This window comes from Cebus imitator, unplaced genomic scaffold (assembly GCF_001604975.1).
Source record: "Cebus imitator isolate Cc_AM_T3 unplaced genomic scaffold, Cebus_imitator-1.0 Scaffold78, whole genome shotgun sequence".
Taxonomy (NCBI): Eukaryota; Metazoa; Chordata; class Mammalia; order Primates; family Cebidae; genus Cebus; species Cebus imitator.
The window spans coordinates 1,828,909-1,840,513 of record NW_016107393.1 but is presented as its reverse complement, the minus strand read 5'-3'; the positions used below and the strand labels follow the sequence as shown (position 1 = coordinate 1,840,513).

The 11,605-nt window shown below is 37.6% G+C and overlaps 1 protein-coding gene across 17 annotated transcripts in view; it reads right to left on the bottom strand.

Moving 5' to 3' along the window:
* Window positions 1-11,605, bottom strand: part of OSBPL6 (oxysterol binding protein like 6) — a 207,281-nt gene that overhangs the window by 29,218 nt on the left and 166,458 nt on the right. For 11 of the 17 annotated variants that reach the window (XM_017532668.2, XM_017532669.2, XM_037740027.1 and 8 more), the window contains 2 exons: window positions 7,908-8,041; window positions 7,090-7,113 (listed from right to left, as the gene is read on the bottom strand). In XM_017532668.2, coding sequence (XP_017388157.1) covers window positions 7,090-7,113; window positions 7,908-8,041 — 158 coding nt within the window. The remainder of the gene's footprint in view (window positions 1-7,089; window positions 7,114-7,907; window positions 8,042-11,605) is intronic. The other 6 variants (XM_017532670.2, XM_037740029.1, XM_037740035.1 and 3 more) reach the window with 1 other exon arrangement.

Here is an 11,605-nt window from a genome sequence, read left to right as displayed (position 1 = left end):
ATTTTTTTGTTTTTTTCAAACTTCAAAACTATTGTTTTTTAAATGTTGGCTAATACTTAAAGCCAAAGATCTGCTTTAGTTTACCACTACTGGTAAGGAATTATACTTTCCTGCCAAAATATTAACATCATGCCACAAGAAAACAGTTTGGTTCTATTTTAAGTACATAATGATGCATTGTTAGTTCTTATTTTGATCACTTTTAGAATTGAGACAAAAGTAGAAAACTCATCTCTGCTGCTATGATTTCAAGCCAGATGTTAAGTATGTTGAGATCAAAGCTAAAAGTTTAAAAGACATCATTTTATTAACAATATCTATGCATTGGTAGAAAACAGTTGCTGTTACATAGCACAGGAAGCATGGAAGTCAAGACCGTTCCCACTCTGGCAACCCCAGTGGTGGAAGGTGTAAGCCGTCAACTGACCGAGCATGCAACAGCCCCTGTCTGCGCATCCTCCTCCTTTTGCCTTGATCATACAGGCTGTTTTTGAAGTTTGCTGCATCCAAGTGCCGTGAGCTTTCTGGTGCAGCGCTCTCAGGTAGTGCTTAGGTCTACATTTATTACTTCCTGCCCTGAAAATTATTATATCTAATAATATCATGTTTCTATAATAATATCATGGAAACTTTGAAACAAGTATTGTCAGGGAAATGATGCTCTTAGTGACAACAGAAAAGGGCCTAGAAGATGGCAGAAATAATGTAGGGAATGTACCCAAGAGGAGTGAACAGTGGCATAAGCAAGGAAAAAGGAGGCAGAGGATCAGCCCCTGGCACCAGCCAATGAGCAAGAAGAGCTATGAAGACTTGTCAGTAATAACACTGCTGTTAGTGGCATACAGTACCTAACAGGGAGGAAGCACCTTGAAGCCAGGAACTGGGCACAGATTCTCCATTCAGCAGCTTTTATGCATATTTTCACCACTTGCTTTACTGAGCTTGAACTGCACTAAAAACTACAATGCATGCTCTTTTCCACACACCTCATGTCCCTTATGCACATTTCAAGTCTAATAGATCTAAGAAACACACAATTCCTTTCCAACATATAAAAGAAGTTACTGTCTTAAGGATTTGAGCCAGAATCAATTACCTAAATTGCCACCTCCTTAGCTGCTGACTACCATTCGTCAACACTTGCAGGTAATTCCTAGGTGAAGATTTATCTTAGACTAGGTGAGACTCTGGCAAAAACATTTTACTAAACAGAACTGTGGGTTCTGGGAGAAAAACATAGAAGCCTAATGGCTGGAGAAGGATATGAAACATATGGCAAGATGAAATCATCACAAATTTAAACGCTTTAGATAAAAATAAAATTAGCTCAAAAGGAATGAGAAAATGAGCATGGAAACTGTCAAAGCTAGAGCTGTCAAAAACCAAATCTTGGGTCTCTCTTAAAAATCACTTGTTTTTTCAATTATAAAAATACTCTTATGGTATATTTGGGAAATGCAAAATATAGACAAATTTTTAAAAAATTCACCTTACTACCAGACTGTTGGTAGTTTGGCCCATTTTTTTCTAGAGTTTTTTCCTCTGTATTTTTTCATATTGTTTAATGAGTACACAGTTTACATACCATATCTGCCCTTAATTCTTTGGACATAAGCAGTTATTTTATGTTTCAAACTTTTCACACACATAGTTAGTTGCATTAGCAAGAATTTCCTACTATTGGATACTTAACGCTGTTACTGATTTTTACTAGTATAAATAATACTACCATGAATATTTATGTGCACAATTGTTTTTTAAATTTCAGCATTAATAGACATGTCAGCCATGGACCTACAGGCTAAAAGGGTAAAAACACTTTAAGGCTTTCAATAATATTGCTAAATTATGTTCAAAATGACAACAATTTAAAGTTAATAGAAGATATAAAGGATTCTATAAAGAATATCTCCATATACAATAAATTTGGCCATGTCTCAGGGAACTATGGAATTCAGGAACAAACAAATACACTTGCAACTTTTATCTCATCACAGAATAATTATTTGGGTATGTGAAATGTTGTAGACAGGGAGGATGGCTGACATGGGATTTTAAATTATGCTACTATATAGTATGTTAAGCCAATTTTTGCTTCAATTCTCATAATTACTACATTTTGTTGATTCTAAGATGCACATTTTCCCCCACATTCACCGCCTCTGAAGCACTGTGTCAGCTCAATTGACAGTAGTGTTTTTCTTTTCCTTTCTCAGTAATGCACAAAATGATGATGCATCTAACAACTAATGGCATCTTGATTTAATAAAATACAGTGATTCTAGCTGGAATAGATGGGTCATATTCCATTATTCACATTTATATAGGCCCAACTCTCACTGCATTTAACACAAGCTGTGCACAATTTCTGGGGCCAAGAATCAAACTAGTAACAGTGATAAAGTGTAATATACTGAAGACAGGCTCAAGATGACTTGGATTTTTATTATTATGGTAATCTGGGGTGCTGAGGTTGCCTTAGTCTTATTACAGACTATTTCATTTTGGTGTTCAGGGTACTGAATTAAACAAGGCATAAGCTGGGCACAGTGATTCATGGCTGCAATCCCAGCACTTCGGGAGGCCAAGGTGGGCAGATTACTTGAGGCCAGGAGTTTGAGACCAGACAAGGCAACATGGTGAAATCCCATCTCTACTAAAAATATAAAAAATTAGCGGGATGTGGTGGTACATGCCTGTAATCCCAGCTAGTTGGAAAGCTGCTGCAGGAGAATCACTTGAACATGGGAGGCAGAGGCTGCAGTGAGCTGAGATCGCACTGCTGCACTCCACACAGGGCCATGGAGCGTGACTCTGCCTCCAAAGAACAACAACAACAAGAAGATATGAAATTATAGCTAATGTGAAATAAAGTCATTTATAAAGGACAGATGACACATAAAATGTCCTGTCCTACAGGCTTGAGTCCAACATGTAGGCTCCCTCTCAAGTGTGAAAGTTTATTTAAGTTTACGGGAGTTAAATAACAGAATTATATATGATTTTGTGTACATATAGATCGGGAAAGTAATATTACTTTCTTATTTATTTATTTATTTATTTATTTATTTATTTATTTTGAGACAGAGCCTTGCTCTGCTGCCCAGGCTGGAGTGCAGTGGCATGATCTCAGCTCACTGCAACTTTTACCTCCCGGGTTTAAGCAATTCTCCCACCTCAAGTAACTGGGATTATAAGGGTCCCCCACCACACCCAGCTAATTTTTTGTATTTTTAGTAGAGACGGGGTTTCACCATGTTGGCCAGGCTTGTCGAAGTAATATTACTTCAGAAGAGCAATTCATTAGACTGTCCAGCCTTGCAAATGTAGTTTGCTCAAGGCAGGTAACAATTTATGATGAGCATGTTGTAAAACTGCTAATTTCAAATATTTTATATGCTATGTGCCTTCAAAAATGACGATAAAATTTGCTGAGTTTGATATACTTAAATACTTGTTGAAGTACTGCACTTTAATCATTAGACATTTATCAAATAGGACTTATGTCAAATAAAACCTAAGCTTTAAAAATGTTAGACTACTTAAAGAAATTTTTTTGTTTGTTTGCTTTAGAGACAGGATCTTGCTCTGTAGCCCAGGATGGAGTGCAGTGGCACTATCATGGCTCACTGTAATCTTGAACTCCTGGGTGCAAGCAATTCTCCTGCCTCTGCCTCCCAAAGAATTGGGATTATAGGTATAAGCCACTATGCTTGGCCTAAAGAAGTTATTTAAATTCTGTCTTTCTCCCTCCTTCCCTCTCTGGGGGACACCTGGCTTTTTTTCTGGACCCCAGAAGAATATCTGGGAGTTTAAATGATGACATTTGAATACAGACCAAACATGTCTTTAGACTACCTAAAATGACACTATAACTTGAAGTTATACGAATTCAAAAACCTACTCAGAACATGGAAAACAATGGTCTCAATGTACTCAAGCTAATTAGCACTTGTTCAATCTTAAGTGCTGCATTAAAAAAGGGACAACGAGAACAGTTGCTTTCTGCCCTATTTCCTTATCTGCTGGCTCCTTTTTCTCAAGATAAAAACATGCTGAGATGACGGCCAAATTCCAAGGCTGACAATCAGTCCATACATTAGTTGCTGCTAAACTGGATTCTGTTAACCTTTTTCTTCTTGAGACTATTGAAGCTCCCCTTGGTCTCAATGGTCACTGCCTCTAAATCCTCTGGCTGCTTCCCCTGAGTCTCCATCAAAGACTTCTCTTTCTTGGCCTGTCTTTTGTTTTATTTTATTTTATTTTTGAGACAGAGTCTTGCTCTGTTGCCTAGGCTGGAGTGCACTGGCGTGATCTCAGCTCACTGCAATCTCTGCCTTCTGGGTTCAAGGGATTCTTGGTGCCTCAGCCTTCTGAGTAGCTGGGACTACAGGCATGTGCCATCAAGCCCAACTAATTTTTGTATTTTGAAGAAATGGGGTTTTGCTATGTTGCCCAGACTGGTCTCAAACTCCTGACCTCAGATGATCACCAGTCTCAGCCTCCTAAAGTGATGGAGTTACAGGCATGAGCCACCATGCCTGCCCACTTGGCCTGTCCTTCAAATGTTAATGTTCTCTATAGCAGCAGGAGTACCACTGACTCTTTTATTCTGACTGCAATGCAATTCCTCAACATCTACAACTTCCCTGATATGCAGGGGGATCCATCTTCCTCTCTAGCCTAGACCTGTTTTCTGAGCTCTAGATCTAAATATCTAATTGCCCACAGACACCTCAATCTCCATAGAAATCCATCATCATATACCCAAAGCAAACCACCTCCTCTTATAGTCCCATCTTGGGGAAAATAGTGATCACATACCCAGTGATCCAAGTGAAAACCCTGGACTCTCTTGACTCTCTGTTCATGTCCCTCTCTAACATTCAGCTGATCTCCAAGTCATGCTGATTCTTTCTCCTGGGTGTCTTTGAAATGTATTCCCTCCTCTACCAATGCTGGCATGGCACTTCCTCAGTTTAGGAATATTATCTCAAATGTACAATCTATTCTCAAATTATCTCAAATACCATAAGAAGCGGTCCAACTAGTCTTGCCTCCCAATTCCACCTACCCTCCATACTGGACCAGAGTAATCAAATATGCAGAAATATGCCATAATATTTCTAATTTCTGGCATTATTATTTATCAGCTAAAAATTTTAAGCATTCCCATCACTGATAAGATAAATCCAAAATCCTTTGTGTAGTCCCTGATGAGCTTGTTCTTGCCTACTTAATCTGCTGCTTTTTCTTTTTTTTTGAGACGGAGTCTTGCTCTGTCACACCAGGCTGGAGCTCACTGCAACCTCCCCCTCCGGGGTTCAAGTGATTCTCCTGCCTCAGCCTCCTGAGTAGCTGGGACTACAGGTGTGGACTACCATGCCCAGCTAATTTTTGTATTTTTAGTAGAGATGGGGTTTCACCATGTTGGCCAGGATGGTCTTGATCTCCTGACCTCATGATCTGCCTCACTTGGCCTCCCAAAGTGTTGGGATTACAGGCATGAGCCATGGCACCCGGCCAATCAGCTACTCTTAAAAGTAATTCTTCCTTGTTCATCCTATACTTCCTCCACTATGAACTACCTGCCATTCACCAGACACCTCTCCAATTGCCTAAGCATGAATAACAATTTGTTAGAAAGGAGTGAACTGTCAGTAAACTTAAATACCTTAAGCAAAGGCTGCTGTGGTTTCCAAAAGAGAGTCCGCACTTGGAGGTGATGGAAATAGATGGCCAGCAGAGGTGCAACACATACAGGAACATCACCAAAATGCTGGGATAACACACAACTGCAAGCACTGAATTATCTATTGGGTAGGGTGTAATGGTCTATTTGAAACTTAGTAGTTCCAAATTATTTTCGCATCTTTTACGGCTAAAATTGAGATCTTTGGTAAAAAAAAAATAACAATCCAACAAAAATTTGTTGAGGCTCTAACTTTAGATGCAAATATATATGTTTTGACAAGAGAGGGAAATATTTTAACTCCAAGGAAACACAGTTGATCAAATTTTGCTTTACTTTACTTTTATTATGTTAGCAGCAGGCCCTTCCTTGTGAGCGGCTGCTGTCTACTCAGGCCCAGTTCAAGGCCTGATTCCTCCAAGAAGCCTGATCTGTGGCTCTGCTCTCAGCTCAGGGCTCTCCCATTCCTCTGAGCAACCAGAGCCCTGGAAATCTGCCCCACCATGTACTGCTCTGAACGTACTACAGCATGCTCCATTTCCCTGTTTCCTGGGTAAATGCTGCTCATCTCATGAATCAAATCATAAGCTTCCTGGGAACATGGCTAGCGCTACTTTTACCTTGGTGCTCTGTAACTTGCATAATACCTAGCATATAGTCACCTGAATGGAATACAATGAAGAGGGGAATTAATAAATGAATAATTGTTGTAAAATTTCTCATTATTATTTCTAATCTCACCTGAAGTCTGACCCAAGATCTCTACCATTCTGTTTCACCTACAAGCAAATACAAGCAAGCAAGCAGGCAAGCAAGAAACAAATGCATTTTCTTGTTTTTCTTAGCAAAGCTTGACTTCTATCTCTAAGCCTCCATCATTAAATACATCTGAAGGAACCACTGCAACATTTAGGGGGACAAGAATGTATTTTATGTGTTTACAAGATGACATAAATTAATTAAATTTGAAAGTTTACTTGACCATTATTTTGATCCTCTGATTCACAATACTTTCAGTATAATGATTTGGAAGACCAATTAACATCAACTGAGTGTTCAATCGATCTGTGACAGGAGAAGGGTCCAGGGAAAGCCATTAAAATGTTCTTATGAATCAATCCCCTGCAAACTGGCAGAACCATAGCGGCTTTTCACGCTCATGCTCCTAAGGCCGCTGGCTTTGTACTGGCAAGCAGTACATGCCCCTCAGCTGACAGTGTTTTATGGATAATGCAGAAAGTGTGGCCCAGATAACAACAGCCATGACGTGAAACTTAACACTGAAAATACGCCAACAGTTCAGGGACATAAAACATGGTGACATGGTGTAAGTTTACTTTTTAGGGACTGAGGGAAACTGTTCAAGCAGGATCTGCTCCACACAGAGAACCACTTACCCAGGATTTGCTTGCTCCTTCACTCTGATCCAAGGCACCAGGAAGTGAACAATATTTTATATAAACACCAAGTTCTCACAAATCACATAACAACATTGAATTCTTAAACGAGTTAAAGTCAGTGCATTTATAGACTAACTAAAGAAAATACTTCTAAAAAACTACTCGTTTGAAAAAAGTGTAAGAATAGCTCTAAAGGATTTTTATCAGAAATTCCAACTTTGATATAGATACACAAGGATTTGATTAGTATTAATAAGATCAACTCTATAATATATATTGAAATATAAAAGTTTAGTTCAGGGAATATAACTTAGAAAGAAAACCTCAAGAGTGCAAATCAGAAAAGGAAAAACAGGTAATAGTAATCAGTAATTTTTAACAGATTAAGATGTATTGTAAGTGGGAAAAAACATTAGGTGTGGAAGATCTAGTACATTTTTTTATATTTATCATTGGACTGAATATATCCTAGAACACATTTCAGATATGTAGATCATATAAATGCATGATTTTTTTTTTTTAAACCAGGGGCTACTGTATAAATGACCTTAGAGAAGCATTAAGTGTTCAATTAGCCAAAATTACCCTTATAATGCTTACAACCAAGTTTGGTTTATTTTCACTCTTACCTTGACATTTTGGGGAAGAAAAGTAATAAAATCTAATACTGACTGCACTGCAGTGTTTTGGGGAAATTTCTGCAAACTGTGCTATCTCCATGACTAGCCGCCTCCCTGCCAGCCCTCCATCTTTTGGTCTTTCGTCTTACAGGGTTGGGAGTGTGCCACGTACATGCAAACCACCCTCTTGTCTACCTGAGACAGTGACTGTCGGAGCCGCGCCATCTGCGTGCTGTGGCCTTTACTGTGATCCTGCTCAGAAACCATTTGCTTCAGCTTCTCCTTCTCTATAGCTATGCTATTAAACGCAGACTTCAAAAGAGAATGCACTGGGTAGGGAGAAAAGTGAGAAGCAACTGTCAGACACGTGCAGAAAGAATACACAACATTATAAACTTCTGAAGACTTTCACTCACAAATGGACATTTTCTTGAAAGGCTATGTAATGTTCTTATTAAAAATCAGCCTTCAATAAGAATCTTTATCCACACAAATACTATAATGGCAATTGATCAGGGTGAAAATTTTGGTTTTTATACCAGACAGGCCAACAAAAATTTGGAAGTAGCATGTAAAATATCAATATCAATGCAAAGTATCAATATTTAGAAATTAATTTATAATCCCTAGAAGGAAAAGGGGAAAGTTTACTTACCATATTTGATTATCACAGTTGAGCAGTACTGTGTAGCATAAAGTCTTACATAAATCACTTAGCACTATTCAAAAATGATTTCCCAAAAGCATGCCCCCCAAAAAAGCATTTTATGTGTTCTGCCAACATAAAACAGGCAGCTGATATAGAAATTTTGGCTAGTTCTCTTGGAGGTAGGAAATGATATGCCCTTAAGAACAGCACTTGCATTGCTTTCTCAGCCAGGAATATCTTGCTGTTAAAGTGCTTTGATTTAAGAGCAACAATAAAAACAACACCCCTCCCCATTTCCTACATGCCTAACAAATTAGCATTATTAACATATGAGGCAGTCTTCAATTGTGAACTACAAAAAGGTTGACTTTTCAATATCTATTTTTATAATAACAGTTTTTATAATATGCAAAGTCTTCTAAAATAGGTATTTCCTTACTTGAGAAAGGTATTTATGAAAGTGGAAATTTTTAGCATAAAATACAGTGACTGAATTACAGGGGGAAGATGGCAGGTCACAAGGGACTCACGATCTACTGATTTATGTGCTACATTCTGTTGTCATCAATTTAAAGGTAATAACTTGATAGCTGGATTATGTTAACTCTGCTGGTAGCTCTCAAAGCAAGCTCTTCATCCCCTTTAAAATAATTCTCTCAAAAAAGTTCATGCAATAGTCATAGAAAAGTTCTTTTGTTTCTTTGCCTAGCATAAAGAATTTGTGTATCTGTTGAAAATATATAGTTTCAATAGGGGCTTAAAAATTTGTTATATTGTGTATATATTTAAAGTATGTAGTATGATGTTATAAGATACATATAAGTAGCAAAATGGTTAGCTTTAAAAAATGTATTGTGTATATATTTAAGGTATACAACATGATGTCATAAAATACATGTATGCAATAAAAGTTACTATGGTGGAACAAATTAACATATCTATCGTCTTATCCATTTTTCTCTCCCTGTGGCAAGAACAGCTACTATCTATTCATTTAGCAAAAATCCTGAATATAACACACCAATCATAACTGTAATCCTCACACTGTAGATTAGGTCTTTCCACTTGTCTGTCCTACATATTTGCTACTTTGTATCCTTTGACCTAACCCTCCCCTCTACCGCCACCCTGGTAACCACTGTTTTATTCTCTATCTCTATATATTTGACTTAAAAAATATATATTCCATATATAAGTGAGATCATGCAATTTTTTTTCTGGGTTTGGCTTTTTTTTTTTTTTTTTTTTCTTCTTCTTCTTCTTCTTTTTTTTTTTTTTTTTGAGACAGAGTTTCACCCGGTCACCGAGGATGGAATGCAGTGACGCAAACCACTCATTGCAACTTCCGCCTCCTGGCATTTGTGTGCCTCAGCTGGGATTACAGGCATGCACCACCAGCCTGGCTAATTTTTGTAATTTTAGTAGAGATGGGTTTTGCCATCTTAGCCAGACTGGTCTCAAACTCTTGGCCTCAAGCAACCTGCTCTCCTCGGCCTCCCAAAGTGCTGGGATTATAGGCATGAGCCACCATGCTTGGCCAAGGCTTGCTTATTTCACTTAGCATAATGTCCTTCAGGCCCATCCATGCTATGGCAACCGGCAGGATCGCTTCCTTTTCAAAGGCCGAATAATAATCCATTGTATATGTGTATACCACAGTTTCTGTATCCATTTGTCCACTGACAGATACCTGGGTGGTTTCCACATCTTGGCTATTGTGAATAATGCTGCAATGAACATGTGAGTGCAGATATCTTTACAATACCACCGTATTGTAAATTTCATTTCCTGTGAGTATATGCCCAGAAGAGGGACTGCTAGGTCATATAGTAGTTCTAGTTTTAATTTTTTTAAGAATCTCCGTACCGTTTTCCAGTGTATACAGCTGCACCAACTTATATTCCCAACAACGGTGTATAAAGGTTTCCTTTTCTCCACACCCTTGCCAACACTTGTCCCGTCTCTTTAGTAGCTATCCTAACAGGTGTGAGGTGGTGGCACATAGTAGTTTTGATTTGCATTTCCCTAATGATTGGTGATGGTGATCACCTTTTCATGTATTTGTTGGTCATCTTTATGTCATCTTTGGAGAAGTATCTACTCAGATCCTTTGTTCATTTAAAAATCAGGTTATATATATTTTTTAAAAATTTATTTATTTAATTTTTTTATGAGACAGGATCTCACTCTGTTGTCTAGTGTGGTGTGCAGTGGCCTGATTACAGCTCACTGTAACCTCTAACACCTGGGCTTAAGTGATCCGCCCACCTCAGCCTCTAGAGTAGCTAGGACTACAGGCACACATTACTATGCCTGGTTAATTTTTAAATTTTATTTTTTGTAGAGATGGAGTCTCACTATGTTGCTCATGCTGGTCTCAAATTCCTGGCCTCAAGTAAAGGTTACATATTTTCTTCCTATTGTGTTATATAAGTTCTTTATACATCCTGGATATTAACCCCTTATCTGATACATGGTTTGCAAATATTTTTTTCCCATTCTGTAGGTTATCTTTTTATTTTGTTGATTGTTTTCTTTTCTGTGCAGAAGCTTTTTTAAAAAAAAAAATTTGTACAAGCTCTTTAGTTTGATATTTTTCCATTTATTTATTTTTTATTTTTAGCCTGAATTTTTGGTGTTATATCTAAGAAATCCATCACTGAGAACAATGTCAAGGAACTTTTTCCTCTATGTCTTCTTGTAGGAGTTTCATAGTTCCAGGTCTTACATTTAGGTCTTTTATCTATTTTGAGCTCATTTTTGTGTGGTTTAAGTTAAGGATCCAATTTCATTCTTTTCAATGTGGAAATCTAGTTTCCTCAGCACCTTTTATTGAACAAATTATCCTTTTCTCAAACAAATTATCCTTTTCTCATTGTGTCTTTTTGGTTTGTGAGGCTAAAAACCTCCAGCTCTATCCATGTTCCGGCAAAACACATGATCTTGTTCTTTTTTATGGCTGCAAGTATGAACATTCTAGTAACCTAACTTTTTGATCAATGCGCATGGAATATCTTTCATTTATTTGTGCCCTCTTTAATTTTTTTCACCAATGTTTTTTATAGTTCTCAGTGTACAGGTCTTTCAACTCCTTGGTTAAATTTATTCCTAAGTATTTAATTTTATCATAAAGAGGACTGATCTTGATTTATTTTTCAGCTATGTTGTTATTTGTGTATAGAATAAGAGAGTTTTGTATGTTCATTGTATATCCTGCAACTTTAATGAATTCATTCATTAGCCC